The 22,345-nt window shown below is 38.6% G+C and overlaps 1 protein-coding gene across 2 annotated transcripts in view; it reads right to left on the bottom strand.

Moving 5' to 3' along the window:
- Positions 1-22,345, bottom strand: part of HEATR1 (HEAT repeat containing 1) — a 147,183-nt gene that overhangs the window by 92,685 nt on the left and 32,153 nt on the right. For both annotated transcript variants that reach the window (XM_072409179.1, XM_072409180.1), the window contains exons 8-17: positions 21,477-21,610; positions 19,198-19,297; positions 18,992-19,102; positions 17,567-17,684; positions 12,686-12,793; positions 7,316-7,411; positions 6,783-6,871; positions 6,015-6,226; positions 2,680-2,801; positions 1,294-1,476 (exon numbers count right to left, since the gene is read on the bottom strand). In XM_072409179.1, the coding sequence (XP_072265280.1) occupies positions 1,294-1,476; positions 2,680-2,801; positions 6,015-6,226; positions 6,783-6,871; positions 7,316-7,411; positions 12,686-12,793; positions 17,567-17,684; positions 18,992-19,102; positions 19,198-19,297; positions 21,477-21,610 (1,273 nt within the window). The remainder of the gene's footprint in view (positions 1-1,293; positions 1,477-2,679; positions 2,802-6,014; positions 6,227-6,782; positions 6,872-7,315; positions 7,412-12,685; positions 12,794-17,566; positions 17,685-18,991; positions 19,103-19,197; positions 19,298-21,476; positions 21,611-22,345) is intronic.

Raw genomic sequence — 22,345 nt, 5'->3', positions numbered from 1 at the left:
AAAGTTCCTGAAAATTTGAATCGAAATTTTGTGTTGCATTTCATATGTTTGCAGGTACTATTTCCTTTTATGCTTTTTTTTTTTTTTTTTTTTTTTAAAGCATAGATCTTAGTTGATAGCTGAATCATGACATCGGAAAACTACATATCTACCCTGCCGCCAAGTAAATCCTGTTGGTGATTTTAATCGGAGATGAATACTGTTCATCATATTTATTAGGCATGTCTATTAGGCATGATTTGTATGTGTTTTCCAATTTCACATGATCCCTTGACCGAGATAAAAAATAGGCTGACCATACATCATCTATCCTGCTTCACCCTTAGGGCTCTCATTTATTCCTGTCAATGTCTCTTACCTCTACTTCTCCTTGCCCTCCTCCTTGGTTTATATATATGTTTTATGGCTCCGCAATTTATCATTACTTGTTCATGGCTACTGAACATTGAATCACATTATTTCTGAGAGGACATTTCCAAGCGTAAAACATTCAGAAGCTTTTCGATCATGTTGGCTCAATTTATATCTTGCGTCTTCTTACTATTACCTACTAATTAATGCCATTTTAGAACAGAAGGCACATAGAAAGTAGAAAAATCCATGTACAATGTCTAAACAAAGATTTTACATGAATTCCTTAATTTACTAGTCTAAAAGTAATCAAAACACTTCCTTTGCCTCGAGTGAGCGAGCCTAATCCTACTTTATTTGTGCTTAATTTGCTTTCCAGACACTGCAGGCTACAGAGGGACAGTTTCAGCGGTAGATGAGGTGCTGTCAGTGCAGTAGCAGAGTACAGTGTTCTCAGTCAGAGCTGTATATGGAGCTGTCAGTGAAGTAGTGGAGTACAGTGCCCTAAGTCAGTGCTGTATGAGGTGCTGTCAGTGCAGTAGCAGAGTACAGTGTTCTCAGTCAGAGCTGTATATGGAGCTGTCAGTGAAGTAGTGGAGTACAGTGCCCTAAGTCAGTGCTGTATGAGGTGCTGTCAGTGCAGAAAATGCAGAAAAGGCAACAGCTACTGACTAACAAAACTGCATCAGCAGTGACCATGTTGATAATAACACTCCCTACAAAAGTCTTCTCATATTACAGCCTACAAGAGGGTGACAATGTTACTGTAAGCCCAAAAGCAGTAAATTGCCACATCAAAGGAAAATGCATTAGATGGACTTTACTGGCGGCATAAATATGATATATTGGAGTTATATTGCAAATTAATGTACACTTTTTTTTTTTTTTTTTGCAAAATTTGAGGCTATTACTTTAGTGACTACAAAAAAAAATAGATCTTGCCTGTGCTGAGCTCTCCAGTTTTCTCAGTTTCTTTTCAAGAAATTCAAAGATTATTTTGGCAAATTGGAGCCCAGGATCCTGGCATTGCGAGTATCCTTCCACTAGAGCATAACTGAGCACATAAAAAGTTAATTTCTGCCTTACAGTGACAGCATTCTTTTCCAATTGTACCAGATTCTCCACCTACAAAAAACAAACAAATAAATAAATAAAAAGGCTTAACAGTTGGGAATTAGGAAAATGCTATTACACATCTAGAAAAGCAATACTCAATTATACACAAATTTTTGTTTTTTTATACAATTAAAAAAAAGCTGTCCATACAGAAATTTGGGAGCTCCCATTTCTGACTTGTATGTGAGACTGACAGGAATGTAATTTATCCTCACTTTCCTACGTTAGGTGCCCTTAACTTGAAGAAAGTGAAATAAATACTGAACGTAATATCTTACAGTAGTCATGTTTAGTAGTTGGCTCTAAGCTCTAAGACCTACCCCTCAAGATGGCAAATTAGTCTACCCAAAAGCAGGATCCAGCATCCTATGAAATCAAGTAATGTAACTTACAATCAACATTATGTAAATATCTGCAAAGCACAAGAGAGTACCAAGTCATTTTTTTTTTAATTGAACAGCCTAAATAGTATATGAATGAATAGTCTAGGATATAAAGAGAAAAAAAATTAAGCTCTCCCCTTGCTCCACTGACACCACTACCATCTTTACCTGGTCTTTGGCCACCTTGATTGGCTCAGCTAAAATGTCTTCAGTGCATTTATTCCCAGAACCTAGGTATGCTGTATTTGCACTCACTGAAACTATAAATGAACTTTTTACAGAGGATTGCAAATAGGCAGGTAATTTAGTTTAAGAGGAATGTTTATACATGACCTTTCCCCAATAGAGAATTGCGTCCTGTCAATTTTTCTGTTTTTAAACTTTTTAAAAAATAGAATTGTATATCAGGCTGCTGTGTGGAACAGTGGAAACAATGTTCCATATAATAATGTTGCATGTACATTTAGAGCTGGTGCCTATAAGCAATTTCCCCATGCCAGGCCTAAAAACATTGGCGCATTAAAAAAACAAAAAACAAATAAATATATATTTATTTATTTTTTTACATTTGCAATTTTAACACTAGGCAAGTACATTTGTCTACTCAAGAACAAACCAACGTGTATTTAATGATCATGCTCTATAAACAGTAGACAAATATCCGTAGCAAGCTGAAAATTAGGTGGTAAAATTCCTTTCTCATGTACCAAAAGCAACAGGAGTCATTCTAAGTATCTTCGTAGCGGAAGAATTTTAGGGAATACCCTCAAATGTATATGTGAGCTGTGACTAAAGAACCTGAGGAAGCAAATAATTACAGAAAACATACCATCTGCAAAATGAAAGATGAATCCACTCCCGTAATGTTACTCGATATTAGGCGAGCTAAATTCATGTTTATTGCAGTAAAAGAACTTTCGGGTTTAGCCCTCTGTAAGCTGTCCTCAAGTGCTGGGGATAGCAAAAACAAGATATACAAGTTAGTGGGATTACTTGAGTAACACATCTACACATGCCAAAATAATGTAAACCTCACAATAAATGTTAAGGAGCTGTCCAAGTCACAACTAGATCTACATCTTATTTCCATGAATACATTTGTGATCTTTCAACAAGTTCGAAACCAATTACTTTAGAATGGAAAACTTCTTCATTACCATCTGAACTTATCAATATATATCAGATTTCCTTTGAATAAACAAAACCCATTGGAGTACATCAAAGAGCAACTATCATCAAAGAGCAAACTACGTATATGTTTGAGCGCTGGGGAGTTTAAATAGTTTTTAGTTTTGCCTTATGCAGCTCCCAACTTATAACATATTTGGCTACTTTTTCACCTACGCTATTAAACATTTCTCCTCTTTCAAAACTTTATCATTTGCTAGCATGAACTCTTACCAGATGGTACAATATCAATTTTAATTTTGCACACCTTATCCACACCTTTATGCTATACTTCAAAGTAAGAAAGATGATGGGAACTTGGAGCAGGGAACTGGAAAAAAAAGTTTGTAAATTAAAATGTTGAATTGACAGGGTGGGTGAGGTTGCAAAGTTTGGAAAATACCAGGCGTGTCCAGTGATATGGGGCCATTTATTTTTGCCCAAAGGAGGAGGGCAAGTAATAGAGAGCAAGTTTCTGGGGGTCATCCACTGCAACACTAAAATAACCATGAATGAGGGTGGCCAGGTCATGGGAAAGAAAATGTGGGGAGACAGGAGGCAGTTAGCCCAAAAATTGGGAGATTGATCCAGTGTTGCGGTAGACAACATAATTATGTTTCACAAGTGACCTACTACTTAAAGCCCCTTCCTTTTTGCAGTTTGAGTATTTGAAATAACAAATATTCCAGGCACCAACTAGCATAGCACCTGTTATTTCTTCTCATTTTGGTGTAGATTTCCAGGTTATGGACAAAAACTAATCACAATATATACCTTTGAGGGTTACATTGCATATACCAATTGTTTATGTACAGTTTGGCTTGTAAGAGAGCATCCTTTGACCAAAAGATGATAACTATTGTTTATAGGTCCTGTCTGTAACATTATTGTTTGTTATATGTATTGTATTTGTATTCGTGTTCTGTAACTTTTCCAGCATGTATGGCTCTTTGTACAATATATTTGTTTTTTTATGCAATCATGTGTTAACAACTTTGCTGACGAGTGCCTTAGAATAATTATCACTATGCTTGGGTTTCCTCTGTGCACTTAGTTTCCTCCCACTTCCCAAAAACATGCAATTAGGTTAATTGGCTTCACAAAACTGCCTTTAGACTGTATTAGTTACATATGACTATGGTAGAAACAGTTAGTGACATTCATTAACATGACTAAGTTAATGAATAATAGGCAATAAGTTACTTATGGCACATGGTGTCTTCAAATTTGGCCCCTGAATTTAATAAAAAATTTTTTATAAGTTGCCATAGGGGGCTTTGGAAGGTCTCTATATTACAGTGCCTAGAAGTGGTTCAAGAAAGAAGGGGAAGAGATAACATGTTCAGCAATATATGACAACCCTATATGTGCATGTAACAATTAGAAAGAATGGAGAGAGAGAGAGAGAGAGAGAGAGAGAGAGAGAGAGAGGCTTTTTTGGCATAATCATCATACAAACTTACTCATCACATTGTATGATTACAAACTAGTTAATTGTACAATCACTCTACAGAACAGAGAATCAATCATGAACATCTGAAGGATATAAACGTATCCAGTATCTCATATGAATAGAATGTCTCGGTTCCGACGCATTTCGCCTTATAGCTTCCCCAGGGGATTCCGAGATCCAGGGAGGTAATTATGAGACAGATGACGTTCTTAGGGCATAGGTGATGTAATAATGAATACATGCTGAAAATTAATGGTTTTGAGTTTAACTAAATCATGCCCATCAGGTTATTAAAGAACCTTGGTAGTGACATTAATTGGCGTTTGAAGGGAGCCAAAGCTGGCTGCACGCACTGCGTTACATATACTGGAATACGTTCAACCCCTCTTGGCTATAAGAAACACGAGAATGGAGGGTTTCTTTTCCCTCCCCCTCAGAGAATTAAGGACCCCTATTCCAACGCCCAGTACTAGTGCGGAAATTAATGTCATGCCGGTGGCGGCATGGGAAAGCTTTCCATCTGAGCGCCCGCTGCGGATACTGTACTGACAGAGCTGGCATCCTCCACACTTGTGAGTATCCCCTGCAAACTGCATGCCGCGCGGTAGGAAGACACCGGGACCAAAGCAAGCGGGTAACAAGATCTCACACGCTACTTTGTCTCACAAAGCTCCCCAGCACCGGAACACGTGGTGCCCAACATGGCGTCCTTCGGCTCCTCACCTGCCAGCACAGGAGCCTGGGCTACGAGCTGTTAGCCACACAACTCCCTCCCTTGCTACACTAGGGAGTCTGTGATGTTTCCTGAGGAGTCCCGGGGGTCTAACTCCCGGGACTCTTTGTGTTCTTTGCGCAAAGAGTTGGAAACAGTGCAACAAAGTGTAACAGCAGTAGATACCAGGGTTACCCCCTTGGAAACTTCCACACCCGCAGTGCAAGTATCAGTAGCTACTTTAGAGTCATCTATTGGAGAAATGAAATCACAACCTAACTCCTTTTCTTGCATACCGATAACCTGGAATATCGTAGCCGACGAAATAATGTCCGCCTTCAGGGCATCCCTACTGCCACGGCTAAGGCTGATTTGTGTGTCACTGTGACGGCCATCTTAAACATGCTTCTTAATCGCCTGCCGGGCAACGCCATTGAAATGGATTGTGTACACAGAGTTCCTAGTATCCGCGACCAAAGTTTGAATCTGCCAAATGATGTGTTATGCCGTATTCATTGGTACACTTTGAAAGAGTAGATCCTGAGAAAAGCTTGGCATCATGGCCCCAGTGGACTTTGATGGAGCAAGTGTGCAAATGCTACCTGATGTATCAACGCAAACCCTGCATATGCGTTGTACGCTGCGCCCACTACTTGAATTGATCCGTTCTGCTGGAGCTTATTACATATGGACCTGTTTCACGTGCTGGTAACACACACAAACACACACACACTATCGGTTCACTTTTGATTTCTAAAGCTTCTAAAGTCTTGACATAAGCCAGTAAACACTGAACTTTTTCAAGTTAGTCTATCATATTCTCCAGACATACCTTTTGTCCAGCCTTTCAGCAATGGAACCAAGTTACACACAGAGCTTCTTCCCAGGTTTATAGCCATATTATGTGCAGCTGAATTAAAATTCCCGTTTGTAAACAGCATATGAGGTAATACTGCCATCATCACTCTGATACACAGCTGTGGATGATCTGCAACTGATTTTTGCAGAATTAAAAGGTTTACAGCTTCTTCAAGAACTTTGCACCTAGAAACAAAAAAGAGCAACACAACAAAAGGCTTTTTGTTACAGATATAAGTGCTATAGTAATCAGTCTATCAATGGTGTAAAAAATTCTTAAGATAACAATCTTATCAAATTATTCTTAGATAACATATTATTTTATAAACATTTAACACAAGGTATTCCTACTGCCTACTAAATAAATGACTATTTTTTAACAGTGCTGTAGTTAATTGCCTGATTAATTAAAGACAAGACTGGAGTGGCTACACTTTCATAGGTGAAGCTGGGAGACACAGCAAACCTAAAATGGATCTGGTCCAGGACTGAAAACATTAGCTAACAAAATAACAAATTAACTAAGAAAACCATTCCTGGTTTGCTGGATCACCCAGTTTCACTGATGAAAGTGTATCCTCTCCATTCAGTCTTGGAAGGCTTAATTAAATAAGGCCCAGGGACTAACTATGTGTGTGAAAGTAGATCTGAACTGCTTAACAAATTACACAAATATTTATGATAACATGCCTAAAATAATAGTGCTACAATTAGTGAGCAAATGTGATAAAATATTACATACCAGCCACTTTCTCTGGACAGATCAGCTCGATAAAATAAGTTAAGGAGATTTAAAACCATCTGTTCTGTTGTGAAATTATTATGGTATACCTGAAAAAAAAAAAAAGTAAAAAAATCCATCCACTGCCTACAATGATTTTCTTTTTTTAGCATTATCATCAAACCGTGAACTTATAATCCAAATCTCTAGAATAAAATTGAGGCAGTGTTAAAAAGGGTATACGAGTACATATGTGGTCAACTCTCTGCAACACGTGCACTTTTGAATTAAAAAACACACATGTGCCAGAAAATCAATCAGTTACAACCGACCAACCCTACTTCCCCAGGGTCAGAACAACCCCGTTTTCTTTTGTTATATTCTTAAAAGCAGAACTGTCAGAAAAAAAGTTACCACCACTTTCCGGAGAGCCCCCTTGACTATTGGACTATTCTACTTTTTCGATTAGTATGTAACAGAACTTTTGTGCCCCTTTTGCATTTGTTTAATATATAGGATACATCAAACAGAATGTGAATGATTCAATCTCTCACCTTTAAAGAATTCAAAGTTGACAAAAGCACTTCAAAATTGTCATCTGTGAGACGAGCTATGATCGCTTCTTTAACAAAAGATTCCTCAAAACCTGGCTGTAAAACAAAAGAACATATTGTTGAAATATTACATGCATCCAAGTAAAAGTTTACTGTGAGGCCTCAAAACGCAGGGCTTTAACATAGCCGTCTGTACATTAAAGCAGAACTTGCATTTTGTTAAGTCCTTATAAACGTCTTTATTAGCATGTAATTTGATATTTGCATCATGTACTCTATTATGTTATCTTATTTTGATACATAGATACAATTATTATTTATATTATTGATAAACATGATTTATATAGCGGCATCATATTACCCAGCGTTTTACATTAAATAGGGGTTGCAAATGACAGACGAATACAGACAGTGACACAGGAAAGGAGGACCCTGCCACAAAGAGCTTACAATCACATTAGCCCTAAATGTCAAATATATGTCCCAGAGTATAAATTGGCCATAAATGCCTACTCACATACATAAAGAATTATTTATCTTTTTTATTTATATACATAACTATCCTTTATATATCACTATCACCCTTAATCTGTTCGCCCACTCATCCTTTGCACACAATCCTGTTCCCCTAGTCCTTCCCACATCATAGTTCTCCCCAGAGGTTTTTAGCCGGTTGCTCCGCCCGGCATCTTTGAATACCACGCCCAGCTCTCGGCAGCTCTCATCCTCAAATGTCCGGATCTCAGTGAGGCTGCTCTGTGCTGTGTGCCATCAATTCAGAGGATTGCTGCAGCTGAGAGGTGAGCACAGTTCAGCCTTCATGTGAAGGAGACACAGGCAGCTCCGCCCCTATCTCAAAGCACGAGTTCGGATTTCTTCCTGTGAAATGTATCCACCTCTAGCTTTGCGTGTGAATTCTGCAACCTCACAGCTCTGTGTGTACAAACCTCCATATCTCCTAATATGTATGTCACAATGACCTGTAATTTTCAGGGTGAACAGGGGACCCTCATAGATACTAGTTATTACAATTTCAGCCCCCTAGCTTTAAAGAATTTCAAGATATGGAGTCACAAATGTAAAAAGTTATGAAAATTTAATTTTGAGGTTGCTGTTTCAGAGGAAAATGCAACTAGTCCTAAATTGAAAGTACAAATTGGGGACCCTGGAGCCACTAACATAGCAAGGAGCATTGGGGTGGGCTCCTAAATATATACCTACCTAAAATATAGGTGCAAGTGGCAGGCACATTTTCCTTACAATCTCATTACTAAGGCATTATTAGAACATAAAACACTCTGCCCATTAAAATGGGCCTCCCTGTCCTGTTACACATTCCTGTATGTTGTGTGGTGTTTTTGTACTGTAAAAACCATTTAAAAGCAGATTACATTGTAATCTGCTTTTAAATTTTTCTCCCAGACACCCCCCCAATACATCACCACTCACATCACCCGGAAGATGACTCATCCTCCCGGGTGATGCAAATGGGGATGTCCCGCCTGCCTCACACAGACGCTGGAGCTGCTCCTCTGCATCTCCAGAGAGATGCAAAGCACAATGCAGAAGTCCTGCATTGTGCTTCACATCTCACTGCAGATGCGAGCAGCAAAAGCAAATTCCGGGGGGTGATCTTAAGAACCATTTTAACAGCATTACAGCGATGAAACCAGGATAGTACCTATTCTGACCAGCATTTAAAATCAGTGTGAAAAGATAGAAAGTTAGATAACAGAGGCTGAAAGTTGGGGGCATATAGTCTGGAGAAGCCATGGGGGATTAAGGTACCCAGATATGCAATCGCTTTGAAAGCACAACGGAAAGAAATAGATCTCTGAACGGAGGTGCTTACTGATTCCAAAAGGGATACATTTAGAGCCTCAGATTTTTGGTAAATATTCTTAATGTTTAAGAGGACTCCAAAAGACTGAGGCTCAGATGCCAAGTTTGGCAAAGAAATTCTATAAGGGAAGATAGAACAAGTCATCCACAAAAGCTGTGATTTTATGTTCTCCATCTGCCACAATAATTCCATGGATGTTAGGGTTTTGCCCTAATCTGGAACATGAGCGGCTCTAAAGTAAGATTAAAGGTGAAAGGGAACAGCCCTGCCTGGAACCAGTGGGGATATTTAATGAGCCTGACAGGATCCCATTTCCTTTAATCCTGATTGTTGGCTGTGAGTACAGTGGTAAAATGTGTGTGACTATCACTTCAAAAGGGCCAAATTTTTTTTATTTGCAGAAAATAATTACTTCAAATTATTGCTGCTAAAAGTGCTTTCACAAGCTTGTAAATAAATTTACAACCTGCCAAGAAACTAGTTGTGCCAATGATGGTGCACCACCCTACTTGTCTCGAATACACACCTCTTGCCTCTTCACACACTGAACAGCCTAGCTGCTTTATTGATACATTAACCGATAGGTGGATGTAAGCACTAATTAGCCAGAAGATTCATGAATAGCATTCCAGGCCGGTCAAAAAAAGTTCTGGTGAAAGAACCAGTCTTCCTGAACACATACCGTAGCAGAGATAATTTGCTTGCCAGTTTGCTTTTACTCCTAGTATTTCAATTTCAAAATAAGGTACATAGTAAATCAGGTTAAAAAAAAACAGTTCAACCACTAGGGAAATAAACATATCCCAGAGATGAATCCCTATTGACATAGTTGATCGAAAGGAAGGCAAAAAAAAAAAACCCTGGTACAATGGTACAATTTGCTCCAACAGGGGAAAAAATTTCTTCCCGATTCCATTGGATGTTCCCTGGATCAACAGTCTTATCTTATTTGGCCAATGCAAATTTTATCTACTTCCAAACCAATAGCTTAACAAATTCAGCTGGCTATAGAGACCCTAAAAAGACCCAAGTGCTTTTTTTGCCCTCATGAAGAGAATTAGGTATGCATTAGGCATAGTTCTCCCCAGCCCGTTTTTGGGCGGGCGGGCCCTTTCACACTGGCTGCATTTTTGTTTTAGAATCTCCCAATGGCTTGTCTTGGGGTTTAGCTTGAAAAACACTAAATACGAGCCAAAGCCACCATAAGGGACCTAATAAATAAAACCAGAAAGCCTTACCTTGTTACCCAGACAAGCAAACATCCATCAGTCCACAGGGACCTCTTCCATGAAGAGAAGATGGCACCCAGCTTGGCTGGGACTTAATATTGAAGAGTCAATATTCAACTGCACAAAATTTGAAGCACTGGGACCTTTCATAGAGGAGCACCCAGGATACAATCTCCTGTGACCCCTTGTAGGAATGCAAACAAACTGCCTAATATAGCTATGCTATCAAGAGTGGACACACCAAAATGTATCATCATCTGCACCAAAAAACAGAAGTATGCCACCCCATAGGTGTGTGACAATATGCGGATGATAAGTTAACTATGAGGCCAGGGGAGCTATGTGTGTCCTTTACCATACCCCTGGACGCCCCTGTGCCTGCTTTGAATTAGGACCAGACAACTTGAGTATTTGACAAATGAGGCCACTTAAAGTTTTTGCAACATCCTCAGGATAGGAAAGATGCGGCACATCAAGACCCTAGCCTCACAGCATTAGAACCCTGTGGTCTTTTTTAACAGACCACTGGCTATGAGGGAGGGCACTGCTATGCACTGGCTATGAGGAAAAAACAAACAGCAGTTGTGTGTGCAGGAGGCAGAAAACCCAAAGACAGACAGAGCCATTTTAAGCGTATAACAACTATGCAAAAATGAAAAAAAAAAATCTAGGTAGTAGTGACCACAAAAAGATTTTATTCAACAGCTCTCCATGACTAAGCTATGTGAAAAATGCCATATAGAATAGGAGACAATTCCAAAAAATAATTTTCACATGATGGTGATTCTTATTGTTTATAAATCTAGTTAAAGATGTAAATCAAATGTACAAAACTTTAAAATTTAAGACCTATTGCAAAAAAAAAAAAAAAAAAAAAAAAAAAAAAAAGCAAATCCCCAATTTTTTTTAAAACTGATCAATATCAAAAATATCAAGCATGGGCATGTAGTCCATTTTACAGGATGACTTGGGGTTAGTGATTGGGGATAAAGAAAAGGCAAATGTACTAAACATTTTTATACACAAAGAATAGTGGACATCACATTGGCGCAGCTTAGTAAAACACTAGGACCTCATGGATTTCATACATATGTTCTGAAAGAGCTGAGCTAGGCTATTTCAGAGCTATGGTTTCTAATGTTTAGAAACTCTTTAGGCACTGACGTAGTACCAATTGATTGGCGTAAGGCCAACGTGGTGAGATATTCTAGAGGATAGCAAAGTCAACATCAAGTACATATAGTACGATAGACTTACAGGTTTATAGATTAATTTTAAGGAAGGGAAGAATGGGAAGGAAAAGAGAGGCTTTTAACGGCACTGATTTTAGCATATAAAAAAATAAACTTTATTTTAGTGTTTGAGATAATTGTGTTTTAAAACCTCTGCATATAATTAGTTTTTATATTTTTTTGAGCAAGCTAACAAATTGTATATGTAGAAAATTGTAAAAAAAAAAAAAATGCATTTTTTTATCTGCTAAAATCAGTGCTGTTAAAAGCCTCTCTTATTTCCTCTTCTTCCCTTCCTTATAATTATTCTGTTGTATTCATAAGGCTGGCACTCTTTCAGGTTTACCTACCTAATCTCCATACAATCAGACTGGATATTCTCCTTTCCTCCCCTTTCTTTCCATGCAACTTACAGGTCTATAGTTATAGACCTGTAAGTTTTAAATTCTTCAGTTGGAAAGGTACTAGAGAATTTGATAAACAATCGCACACAAAAGTTTTTGCTAGCAATATTGGTGTTGGTCAGCATGGAGGAAGTTGTAAAAAAATGTTCTCCTTTTATGAGGAAGTAAACAGAAATTTGAGTATCAGTTGATGTAGTATACGTGGACAACAAAAACATGTGACACAAAGCACCACAGACTGGTAATGTGCAAGGGAGGGTCAAAAGGTTTAGAAAATTCAATCTGTAAATGGATAGAGAACTGGCTTAAAGAGAGTTGTAATTAATGATTCATACTCTGAATGGTCTAATGTTATTAGTGGTGTACCCCAGGGTTCAGTCTTGGCACCTTCAACTGTTTATCATGTATAAATGTGTTAAGAGTATGGGAAAATTTCTCTTTGTAGATGATACCAAACTATGTAATGGAATTAGGTCCATACAGGATGTCTATAATCTACAAGCAAACCTGGATGTACTGTTTAATTGGGCATGCAAGTGGAAAATGATATTATGCTATAGAGAATACAAAATAGAAAAGGGTCTGGGGGTTTTATTAAATCAGAGTTTGTAGGGGAGGGGGGATTGAAAAAAATTCTTAAGATCTTAAATGTAACTTCTAACCTTTGAGGTTTCAATGATATTCTTTAAGTGAAGGACAGCCAATTGCCTCACTGTTGGCTGTGGATGGTTCAAGCTGAGCAACAGTGATGTATTGGAATCTTCCAGTAACTATAGTAAAAAAATGAAAAAAAAAAAAAAAATTTCAATACAATTGCAATATTAGACATGCATATGTCAAAAAAGTTTAAAAATGTTAATTGCTACTTCATGAAAAAATATCAGTACTAAGAAAGCTCCGAAATACTTGCCAGTTACCTGGAATGGGATCTATTTCTGCTAGCTCCTCCTTTTTTGACTCCTATTAGTTCATGACTGAGGGGGAAAGCTGATGCCAGGTGGGTTAAAAAAAAAAAAAAGTGGGCGGGGCAAGACACAGCAAACTTGGTGCTCCTAGTTATTTAAGCCATCTTTTTGTATTATGCCCAGACTGTTCAGTCCTGTGTATTTTATTACAACTGCCTAGTGTTACATGTTTTATTAGTGTAATCTCTTGTAGTAGTGTAATATTGTGATCAATGTGGCATAACAAGTAAGGCTTAGCTCACATTAGCAGTAAAAACAGTAAAAACATTTACCCCTCCTAGAGGGACTACTTGGCAACTGCTAGGCACCTGGGATTGTTATCAGGCGGTAAGTGCTGGGCTTTTTCAGGTCTAGCAGTTTTTCAAGCAGCATCGGTACCTGGAGAGAGTAAAGTGAGGGGGTAAACACAGAAAATGAAACCTTACTGCCAATGTAAATTCAGCCTAAATTCAGATATAACCTCTTAGCGCTATATCTGGATAACACAAAACTTTTGTGAAAAATAAAAAAGTTTTACTTGATCTGTCTACAAATTGAGCCCAGAGAGTCCCACACTTGCTCAGCTTTCCTCTTCTTTCTGATGCTCACTGTTCCATCAAGTGCTGATCTCATTGAGCATGTGTGAGATTGAGTACTTATTTTTTACATTATAGGAAAGCCCCTGATGATCCTTTGCTGATGTCAAGCATACGCAAAAGGAGCAGCTCACAGCCACCTTGAGTATGTGGCACAAATATCCCAGGAGGCTGCAGATTAACCCTGTAGTCTTTACCACCATGGCAGGAAAGACAGGGATCCTGTAAAATTTATCACACCTGCAGTGTGATGTGTGTGTGTATAAAGTCTGCTTGTCATATTCTGCAGCCTAACACATTGTTCAATCTTTCAGATCTCCTAAATTGTTGGTTGTAATGTCTTGAGAATTTTAGGGTACACAGGGGACTCTCTTTTAAGAAATTTTGGTTATTAGCTATGAATTTCAAGATATGGGCATCACAAGTTTAAAAAGCTCCAGGGCAAGTTACATAGCAAGGAGCACTGGGCTGGGACCCCTACATTTTTTAGCTACCTTTCAAAAAACTATAATTGTAATACTATGCTGCCCTTTCTGCTTTTGTTCTTTGAACATTAATTTATCTGATGAGGGGAGGAGCAAGGAACTAAAAATGTAGGTCAAGTGGGGAACAGATGTATAAACCCCACTAAATCACCCAAAAAAACTCTGCCTATCAAACTGTCCGCTTCCCTACCTTGAACACTAATTTCTGTAAAACAGAGAGGTCCAGGTAAACAAATCAACAGATGCAAGTGTGGGACACCTGTGGCTAACACGCCCCCAAACATTCATCACCATGGCATCATTACAACATAAAGAAACTCTGCCCATCAAACCACACTGCCCTGTTATACATGACTCTACCCTACCAGTACCTAATCCCATATTTCATTTTGATGGGCATAGTTTATGTGCTAATGATTCCATAGTGAAGAAAAATGAGGGGTTGTTAGCCACAGACATTCCCCACACATTTTTAGTTTCTGACACTTCCCCATTCAAGAGAAATTAGGGTTCAAGTGGGCAGTAATGTATACCAGGGCAGTGCATTTGCCATAGTAATTAAATTTTAGTGGGGTGGGGGGGGGTGTTAGCCAAAAGGGGGGGGGGGGGCCACTGCACCTCCATTTTCGGTTTTGTACACCCCACCATTCCTGGGAAATTGGGATTCAAAGAAGAGAAGCAGACACGTTAACAGTATGACAGTTATAGATTTATGACAGGTAGGTATCAATTTAGGGGCCCTACCCCAATGCTCATTTCTATTTAGGTTGCCCCAATTTGCATTTTCAATTAAGGACTCCTAGGCGCACTTGCTTTTGAAACAGCAACCCCAAAGTTGTAGCTTCACAATTTTTTTTTTACTCTCACCTACGTATCTTAAAATTTTTGAAAGCTGGGGTGAAATTGTGGTTACTACTAACTAGAGTGTTTCCTGAGCATCCTGAAATTCATTATGACATACGGAATAGGAGATATAAAGGTTTGTACACACAGAGTTGTAAGGCTGCAGAATATGATATGCAGTTACCACACACAAACACCTGTTTTGTTGCCAATGTCATCAATACACATGCCCATTCGGGCGGATACCAAAGTTCTCCCCAGAGGGTTTTAGCCGGTTGCTCCGCCCGGCTGCTGTGCATACCCCGCCCAGCTCTCCTCGGCAGCTCTCATCTTCCGCACAGATCTCAGTGAGGCTGCTCTGTGCCATCTGTGCTCTGTGTCATCCGTTCAGAGGATTGCTGCTGCCGATGAGAGGTGTTTCAGGGTGCACAGGGGACCCTCATAGATACTAGTTACTACAATTTCAGCCCCTCAGCTTTAAAGAATTTCAAGATATGGGGGTCACAAATGTAAAAGGTTATGAAAATTGAGCTTTGGGGTTGCTGTTTCAGAGGAAAGTGCAACTAGGAGTCCTAAACTGAAAATGCAAATTCGGGACCCTGGGGCCACTAACATAGCAAGGAGCATTGGGGTGGGACCCTAAATATATACCTAGCGGTCAACAAATCTATACCTATGAAACTGCCTGCTTCTCTTCTTTGATTTCTCTGAAAATACGCAAACGTCAGGCACATTCTCCCCTACAATCTCATTACTACAGCATCATTAGAACATAAAACACTCTGCCCATTAAAATGGGCTTGGCTGCCCTGTTACACATTCCTGTCCACTTATCTAACATTCTGAACTTCAATTGGGGAATGGGGAGGTGTAAGAAACCAAAAATATAGGTACAAGTGCGGAACATCTGTGACTAACATCCCCTAAAATGTCATCACTATTGCATCATTATAACATAAACCCTGCCCACTAAATTTTATTGAGGTTGAGGTACTGGAAGGTTACAGTCATGTGTAACAAGAAAGTTTGATGGACAGTTTTTTTTTAATGTTGTAATGATGCCATGGTGATGAAAGATGATCGCCACAAGTGTCTCCCACTTCCACCTATATATTTGTTTCCTTGCACCTCTTAATTCTGGAGAAATTGGGGTTTGAGGTAAGATGCAGACAGATGTGTAACAGAGCAGGCAGCAAACTTTAGTAGGTAGAGATTTATTTTCTCATAATTCCATACTAATTACATTTTAGAAGGGTTTAGCCACAAGTGTCCCCCACTTGCACCTACAGTTTCAGTTTCCTATGCCTCCACGTGTACCTTAAAAATTTCAAGTTAATACAACGAACGGTTTAGAAGATATGAAGGTTTGACCACAGTGGGTTGTTAGGCTGCAGAATATGACATGCAGCTATTACACTCACATCCCTGGGCATGTACAATGATGTCATCGGCAGGAAAGTTTGAAAGCTGTGTTTATGTATGAATGCTGCATGTTATGTTCTGCAGCCTTTCATCTCCATATCCATAACCTCCATATCTCCTAAATGGTATGTCAAACCACATTTTCAGGGTACACAGTGGACCCTTATAGCTAGCAGTACCCCAAATTTCATCTCCCCCACCTTTAACAACTTTTAAAACATGGGGGTCAAATTTAAAAACTAGTGCAAATTGAACATCAGGGTTGCGGTTTTAAAAATAAGTGCGTCTAGAAGCCCGAAATTATTCATTCAAATTATGGACGCCCCTGGGCCACTTACATAGCAGGAAGATGCAACCCCTACATTTATACCTACCTGTCACAAAACTAGAAATGTCATATTACACAACTCTGTTGTCTTCCCTACTTTGAACCCCAATTCCCCTGAAACAGGGAGATGTACAAAAGCAAAAATGGAAGTGAAAGTGGGGGACACCTGTGACTAACACCCCCAAAAGTTTCTTTGAAAAAATCTACCGTTACACGTTGCTGGAAGCTTGAAAGGCCTGAACCCCAAGTTCTCTGGACCGTGGGTGTGGGGCGGTACAGGTGAAGAAAATTAGAGGTGCAAGTGGGAACAGCTGTGGCCAACATCACCTAAAATTTCATCGCTAAGGCATTGTCAGAACATAAAAAACTCCGCCCATCAAAAAAAAAAAAATGCTATGAGGGTCCCCTATGTATCCTGAAAATGTCAAGTACATACAGTTTAGGAGATATGGGGATTTGTAGATATGTAAGGCTGCAGAACAGGACATGCAGCATTCAAACACAAACATAGCTTGTCAACTTTCCTGCCAATTACATTATTGTACATGCCCCGGTAGATTTATTTCACAAGTAGTTTTATTTGATAGAACATCGGCACAGCTAGAGAATGGGTGAGGGACAGTCTGTGTGCCGATTTCATTGTAGCTGTGCTCTTCCCCCTCCGCCCAGCTCTTTAACAGTTGCTGGAATCCTCTGAACAGATGATAGGTGAGTCACCATTAGACAACCCTAACACCCTACATTGTTCACCCCTCACTAATGTGTAAGGTTGTATATCACAAAACATTTATAATCTTGTTTTTATTATTTATTGTTATGTACTTGTCTGTTACTGTGAATGTTAAAAAAAATTTAATTGAATAATAGAATGAATATGCCTGTTAAATATTTTGTTAAATTATGACGAATTGTCTGGTACACAAACCTCATGTTTCCCTCCAGTGGTGCACAGTGCAATAAACTGGTGAAACAGGACTTGTTTTTCCTGATCAAACACATTCTTCAGTTGTTTTTCCAGCACAAAATCCAAAGCTTGGGGGTATCTACAGAAAATAAAACAAAGATATATTATTGTAAAAGCAGTATGACAGCCAAGCAGTTGTGATGCTCCCACAACTCAAAACAAAAACCAAATCTATCTACTAATTTGGTACATTACATTTTACTATATAGTATGCTATGCTTGTTCTTTTTTTGTCTGGGATCATTGTACTGCTGAAACGTCCATCCTCATTTCATTTTCAGCATCCTGGTAAATGGCAGCAGATTCTTATCAAGAAGGTACATTTCTTCATTTAAATATATAAAGTCTGCCAGTACCATATATTCTGCGAAATCCATCCTTTCATTCAGGACTTACTGATCCTGAGTTTAAATATCGCTGCATGCAGGGTGCATAGATTTGGTTTTTTTTACCCACCTCTCAACTCATGCTTCAATCTACTTTGCTTTTAGAGAACCCTTCAACTCTTATTTCATTCACACTACCCCGTCCCCCCCCCCCCGGGCCCCAATTGGTGGCACCTATGTTAAGTCAGTGGTTCACCAAAGGAGAGACCTTTAGGGATAAGATAAGTGTTTCTCAAACTTTTTAACAGGAGTGAACCCTTGAAATAATTTTCCGGTCTTCAGGGAACCTCCTCTATTTTATTATATCCACAGCTTATTGTATATAGTAGTGTGGTGACCAATAGGAAGAAATTCCTATTCCGGGTCAGTGGGAAGGTTGCCACCCTTACAGATAGCCAAAAGGATTATTGGTATCTATTAAACTGACATGAAAGTCAAAAATTGCTCTTTGCAACCCTTAGCAACCTCTGGAGGAATCCCAGAGATCCACAGAACCCTGGTTAAGAAACACTGAGCTATATGGTATTTTTGGATGGTGTTGGCACGCAGATACTAACTCCACTGTCTGACTATGTTGTACTAGTGATCCCTTGAGGTATGCTCCTCTCTCCTTTATCTGTCCAAATCCACTATTTTCTTCCCCTTGGTTTTTTCAACTTTTTTCCTTTTGTACCTTTTATTCACTTACATACATTGAAGTCTAAACATTTTTTGGTCCTTACAAAGCATTTTTTTTTTGTTTGCTGTATAATGTTTGTATATTGTCTTTGTAGTTTTCTGCAAGTTCTTTTATTACCTCACTAGAATTCCTCAATAAAATATACATTTAAATCCGTATCTTGCTACAAATAATTTCTATATCTAGAACATTTCTTGTATCATTGCCACATTTTAAAAATAATGTCTTGTTTTGTCTTAGTAAAAATTAAAACAATATTTATCTTCAATAGCAAAAGTCTAGAATAGGTACATATTCATCAAACCCAATACATTAACATACTTGGTTTCCAAAAGTCTTATGAGAGGCCGGATACTTTTTCCAATCACTGCCATTTTGCTGGCATCCTTAAGGTAGCGTTCTCCAAATAAGAGGAATTCATCTAGAAAAGCCCTAAAACAGTACAGATTAAGGTCAATTGTATCCATTACGCATACAAAACCAGATCAGCTACCAAGAACAAAAAAATAAATAAATAAAAGTCTTACCGAGCTACCATTTTAGACAAGTGTGTTTGCAAGGTGATATTGTGGAGTATTGCTTCAAGATTAGCTTTACACACTGCAGGACTTATGACATCAGCTTTGTCTAATAAAAAAAAAAAACTGTATTTAATAAGAGAGACATTTAAAAAAAAAAAGTAATGTCAGGACTAACATTTTCACATTTAAATGGCAAAAAACTACAACTTTATTTAACAGCTAAGATCTTGGTCAGTTTACAATTTTCACTTACGATATAAGTAAAGTAGGTCACAAACAGATGTGTATTTCTGAATACTTCAATAGTGATTAATCAAGAAGGATAAGCTACAACATTGGGTTTCTTATCACTTTTTTCCTCCTTAAAGGGGAACTATAGTTCCACAATTAAAGTGCAAGCCGGAAGGATTTTTTTTATTGCAGAAGCGTCAGGTGATGTTTTCTGCAATAAAACATACTTGCCTGCCAGTTTTTTTTTTTTTTTTTTTAAAGAGTACCCAGAGCTGCACATGTGCAGACCAGTGTAGAATATTATAGGCCAGGGTTGCTGGGACTGAATAAACTTCCTCACAACATGTGGAAATATTGCTATTCTTTCCAAGCCAATCAAGATTGCTGAAGATCACACACTTGGAAGATGACTAGGCAAAGATAGCAAAGTCTGCAGCAGAGCAAGGACAGGTGAGTGTAATTAAAATATTGCAACCAGGAGAGTAAGTTTATTTTTTTGCAGTAGGGATATATTGCTGTCTTTTCAGCAATAAGGCATCTGCCTAGTTGCAATCGTATTAAAGGTTTATTAACAAAAAGTACTTTAAAAAAAATATTTTACTGGAAGACATATTAGCATCCAGAAAGTCTGAAGGATATTCTCTTGATCCCACAACTCCTAGGTTTAGTGTTTCTAAATGACCACCATGTCCACGGTTTAAAGGGCCAGTGTTGGGCTTGTTCACTTCAACTGGGTTTTGCCTTCCCAAATACAATTCTATGGAAATGCAAAACCTGCTTGAAGCAGGTAAACTTCAGGAAAGGAGGTAGTCAACTGGTCAAATAAAACAGATGAAATGAATGAATTTCAAAAGAGCTCAGAAGCATCAAATTTATGTCTCATTGACATGAGTCCTAAAATTTCCGTTCTATAAATTAATGCAATTACTTTTTATGCTCTGAACCTGAAAACGTAAGGGCAATGCATAACAAATGATAGTAATTGCTTTTACTTGCTTTTGAATCCCTAAAATGACTGAATTTACTATTGAGTCTTTGTTGGGATCTTTGAGAATGAATAGCATCACAATACAAGTAGTTTGAGGTCAGATGTGGCTTGGTTTAAAATTTTTTTGCTGCTGGTTAAACCCAAACCTAAATGACATCATCATAATGGATATTTATTCTCACCTTTGTGCACTGAAATATCAGTCCCTTTTGGTGGTGCTGGCTGATTAACCATGAAAAAAAAACCCTGCATTATATTTATGGAAAGCAGCCATCGTGTGTGGCAAATTGCCATGCCATCCAGTCTTGACCTTCTCCACCCACTGCCCTGCCTCACTGCTCAAGCTCTGCCCAGGCTCTCTAACCAATCACTCAATGTGTTGTCTTCTGCGATTGGTTGGTGCTAATGTCCACCACCACAAAACACAGATCAGGGACCCCACCCCTTCCAAATCAGACCCCTGCATAACTTCATCTGTGGAGCCCTATGTCACCCCAATCCACAAAGTATCCTAATCCATGTTATCAACCCTATGTGTGGGGAGCATTGCCAGCCTAATCCGCCTTAAAAAAAAAAAAAAAGGCCCCTAATGCGCGTTGTCAACCCTATCTGTGGTGTCCAGTAATCCTAATAAAAAAACTTTCCATTCAAATGTGATGTCTCCCTGCTGAGGAGCTGAGCTGACACCCCTCTCTGAATTTGGGAGACAGTAGTGGTGGTGCTGGTGTGAAACGTTATCACATGACAGGGAAAAACAAACAGTTGTGATTGGTCAGCAAGTTTAGTGCTTTTTTTTTTTTTTTTTTATTTGACTGATGTCAATCTCCCATGAGCCTTTGCAGCCTCTCCACAGGGGGAGGGGTCAGGGCAGTTGGACAGTTTAGGGGGGTTTAGAAACTTTAAACAAAAGTAAACCCAGATTGTCAGAGACAGATTAGTTTTATTTTAAGGTTTAGATCATCCATAATCCCAATTTAGGAATATATAATAATAATTCAATTTAAAGTCTATAGTTGGTGCACAAGTGCTTTGTATGCTAGTATGACAGACAGAGGAATGCACATACCTGTAGATGAGTGAATGATAGCAGAGACTAAATTCAGTAGAAGGTATTCTAAAAATGAGGATATATCATATAGGTTTGATAATTCCTTTAGAACACTGACCAGGTCAGGAACTTTGTAAAGATGAATAAATGGCCTGCAGGACAAAAGCACATAATTTTTGTAAAGTTATTAATAGATTCCAAAGAATTACCAATTTCTGACTGACTGAACATAGAACAACATTAACAATATTATTTAAGCCTGCTAAACTGGAAGTACAACTGTACTGGAGACTCAAATTAGTGACTTAAGGTTAAATACTAACCCGATTCATCCCCTGCGTCACAATCAGTTGTGTCTCCTATCTTTTTCTATGGGATTTTGCTTAAGTATGATCACCAAGAGAGTGGGCATATTCTATAGACCTCAGAGATAAGCTGTGGCTGCTCCCTGCCAACTTTGTATTGTGAGATAATCCTACCTTTTGTACACCAGCAGCAGCTGCAGCAGCATGAGATTTGTGTCCGTGTTGCTGTCATTATCCCCAGTGTATAAACCTTCTACCATATCGATTGTTGTACAAACATGAAATTTTCAGGGTTAACAGGGGACCCCGAAAGCGAATACTAAACTTAATTTCAGCCACCCTAAACATAACAAGTTGCCAGATATGGGGTCTCAAACAAAATCCTAATAAGAATCAAGGATCTCTCCCATTAAAGTGGACCTAATTTAAAATTTAAAAAATGACCTTTACTTGCACAGATCCATGACGTATGCCACTGTATAAAAAAAAAAAAAAAAAAGTGGCGCTCTCTCACTGCATGTGTGCAAGAAAAAAAAAAAAAAAAAAAGTGGCGCTCTCTCACTGCATGTGTGCAAGATCGCC

This window comes from Pyxicephalus adspersus, chromosome 4 (assembly GCF_032062135.1).
Source record: "Pyxicephalus adspersus chromosome 4, UCB_Pads_2.0, whole genome shotgun sequence".
In the NCBI taxonomy this organism is placed as follows: Eukaryota; Metazoa; Chordata; class Amphibia; order Anura; family Pyxicephalidae; genus Pyxicephalus; species Pyxicephalus adspersus.
Note: the sequence above shows the minus strand (reverse complement) of the source record. Positions and strands in the feature narration are given on the sequence as shown.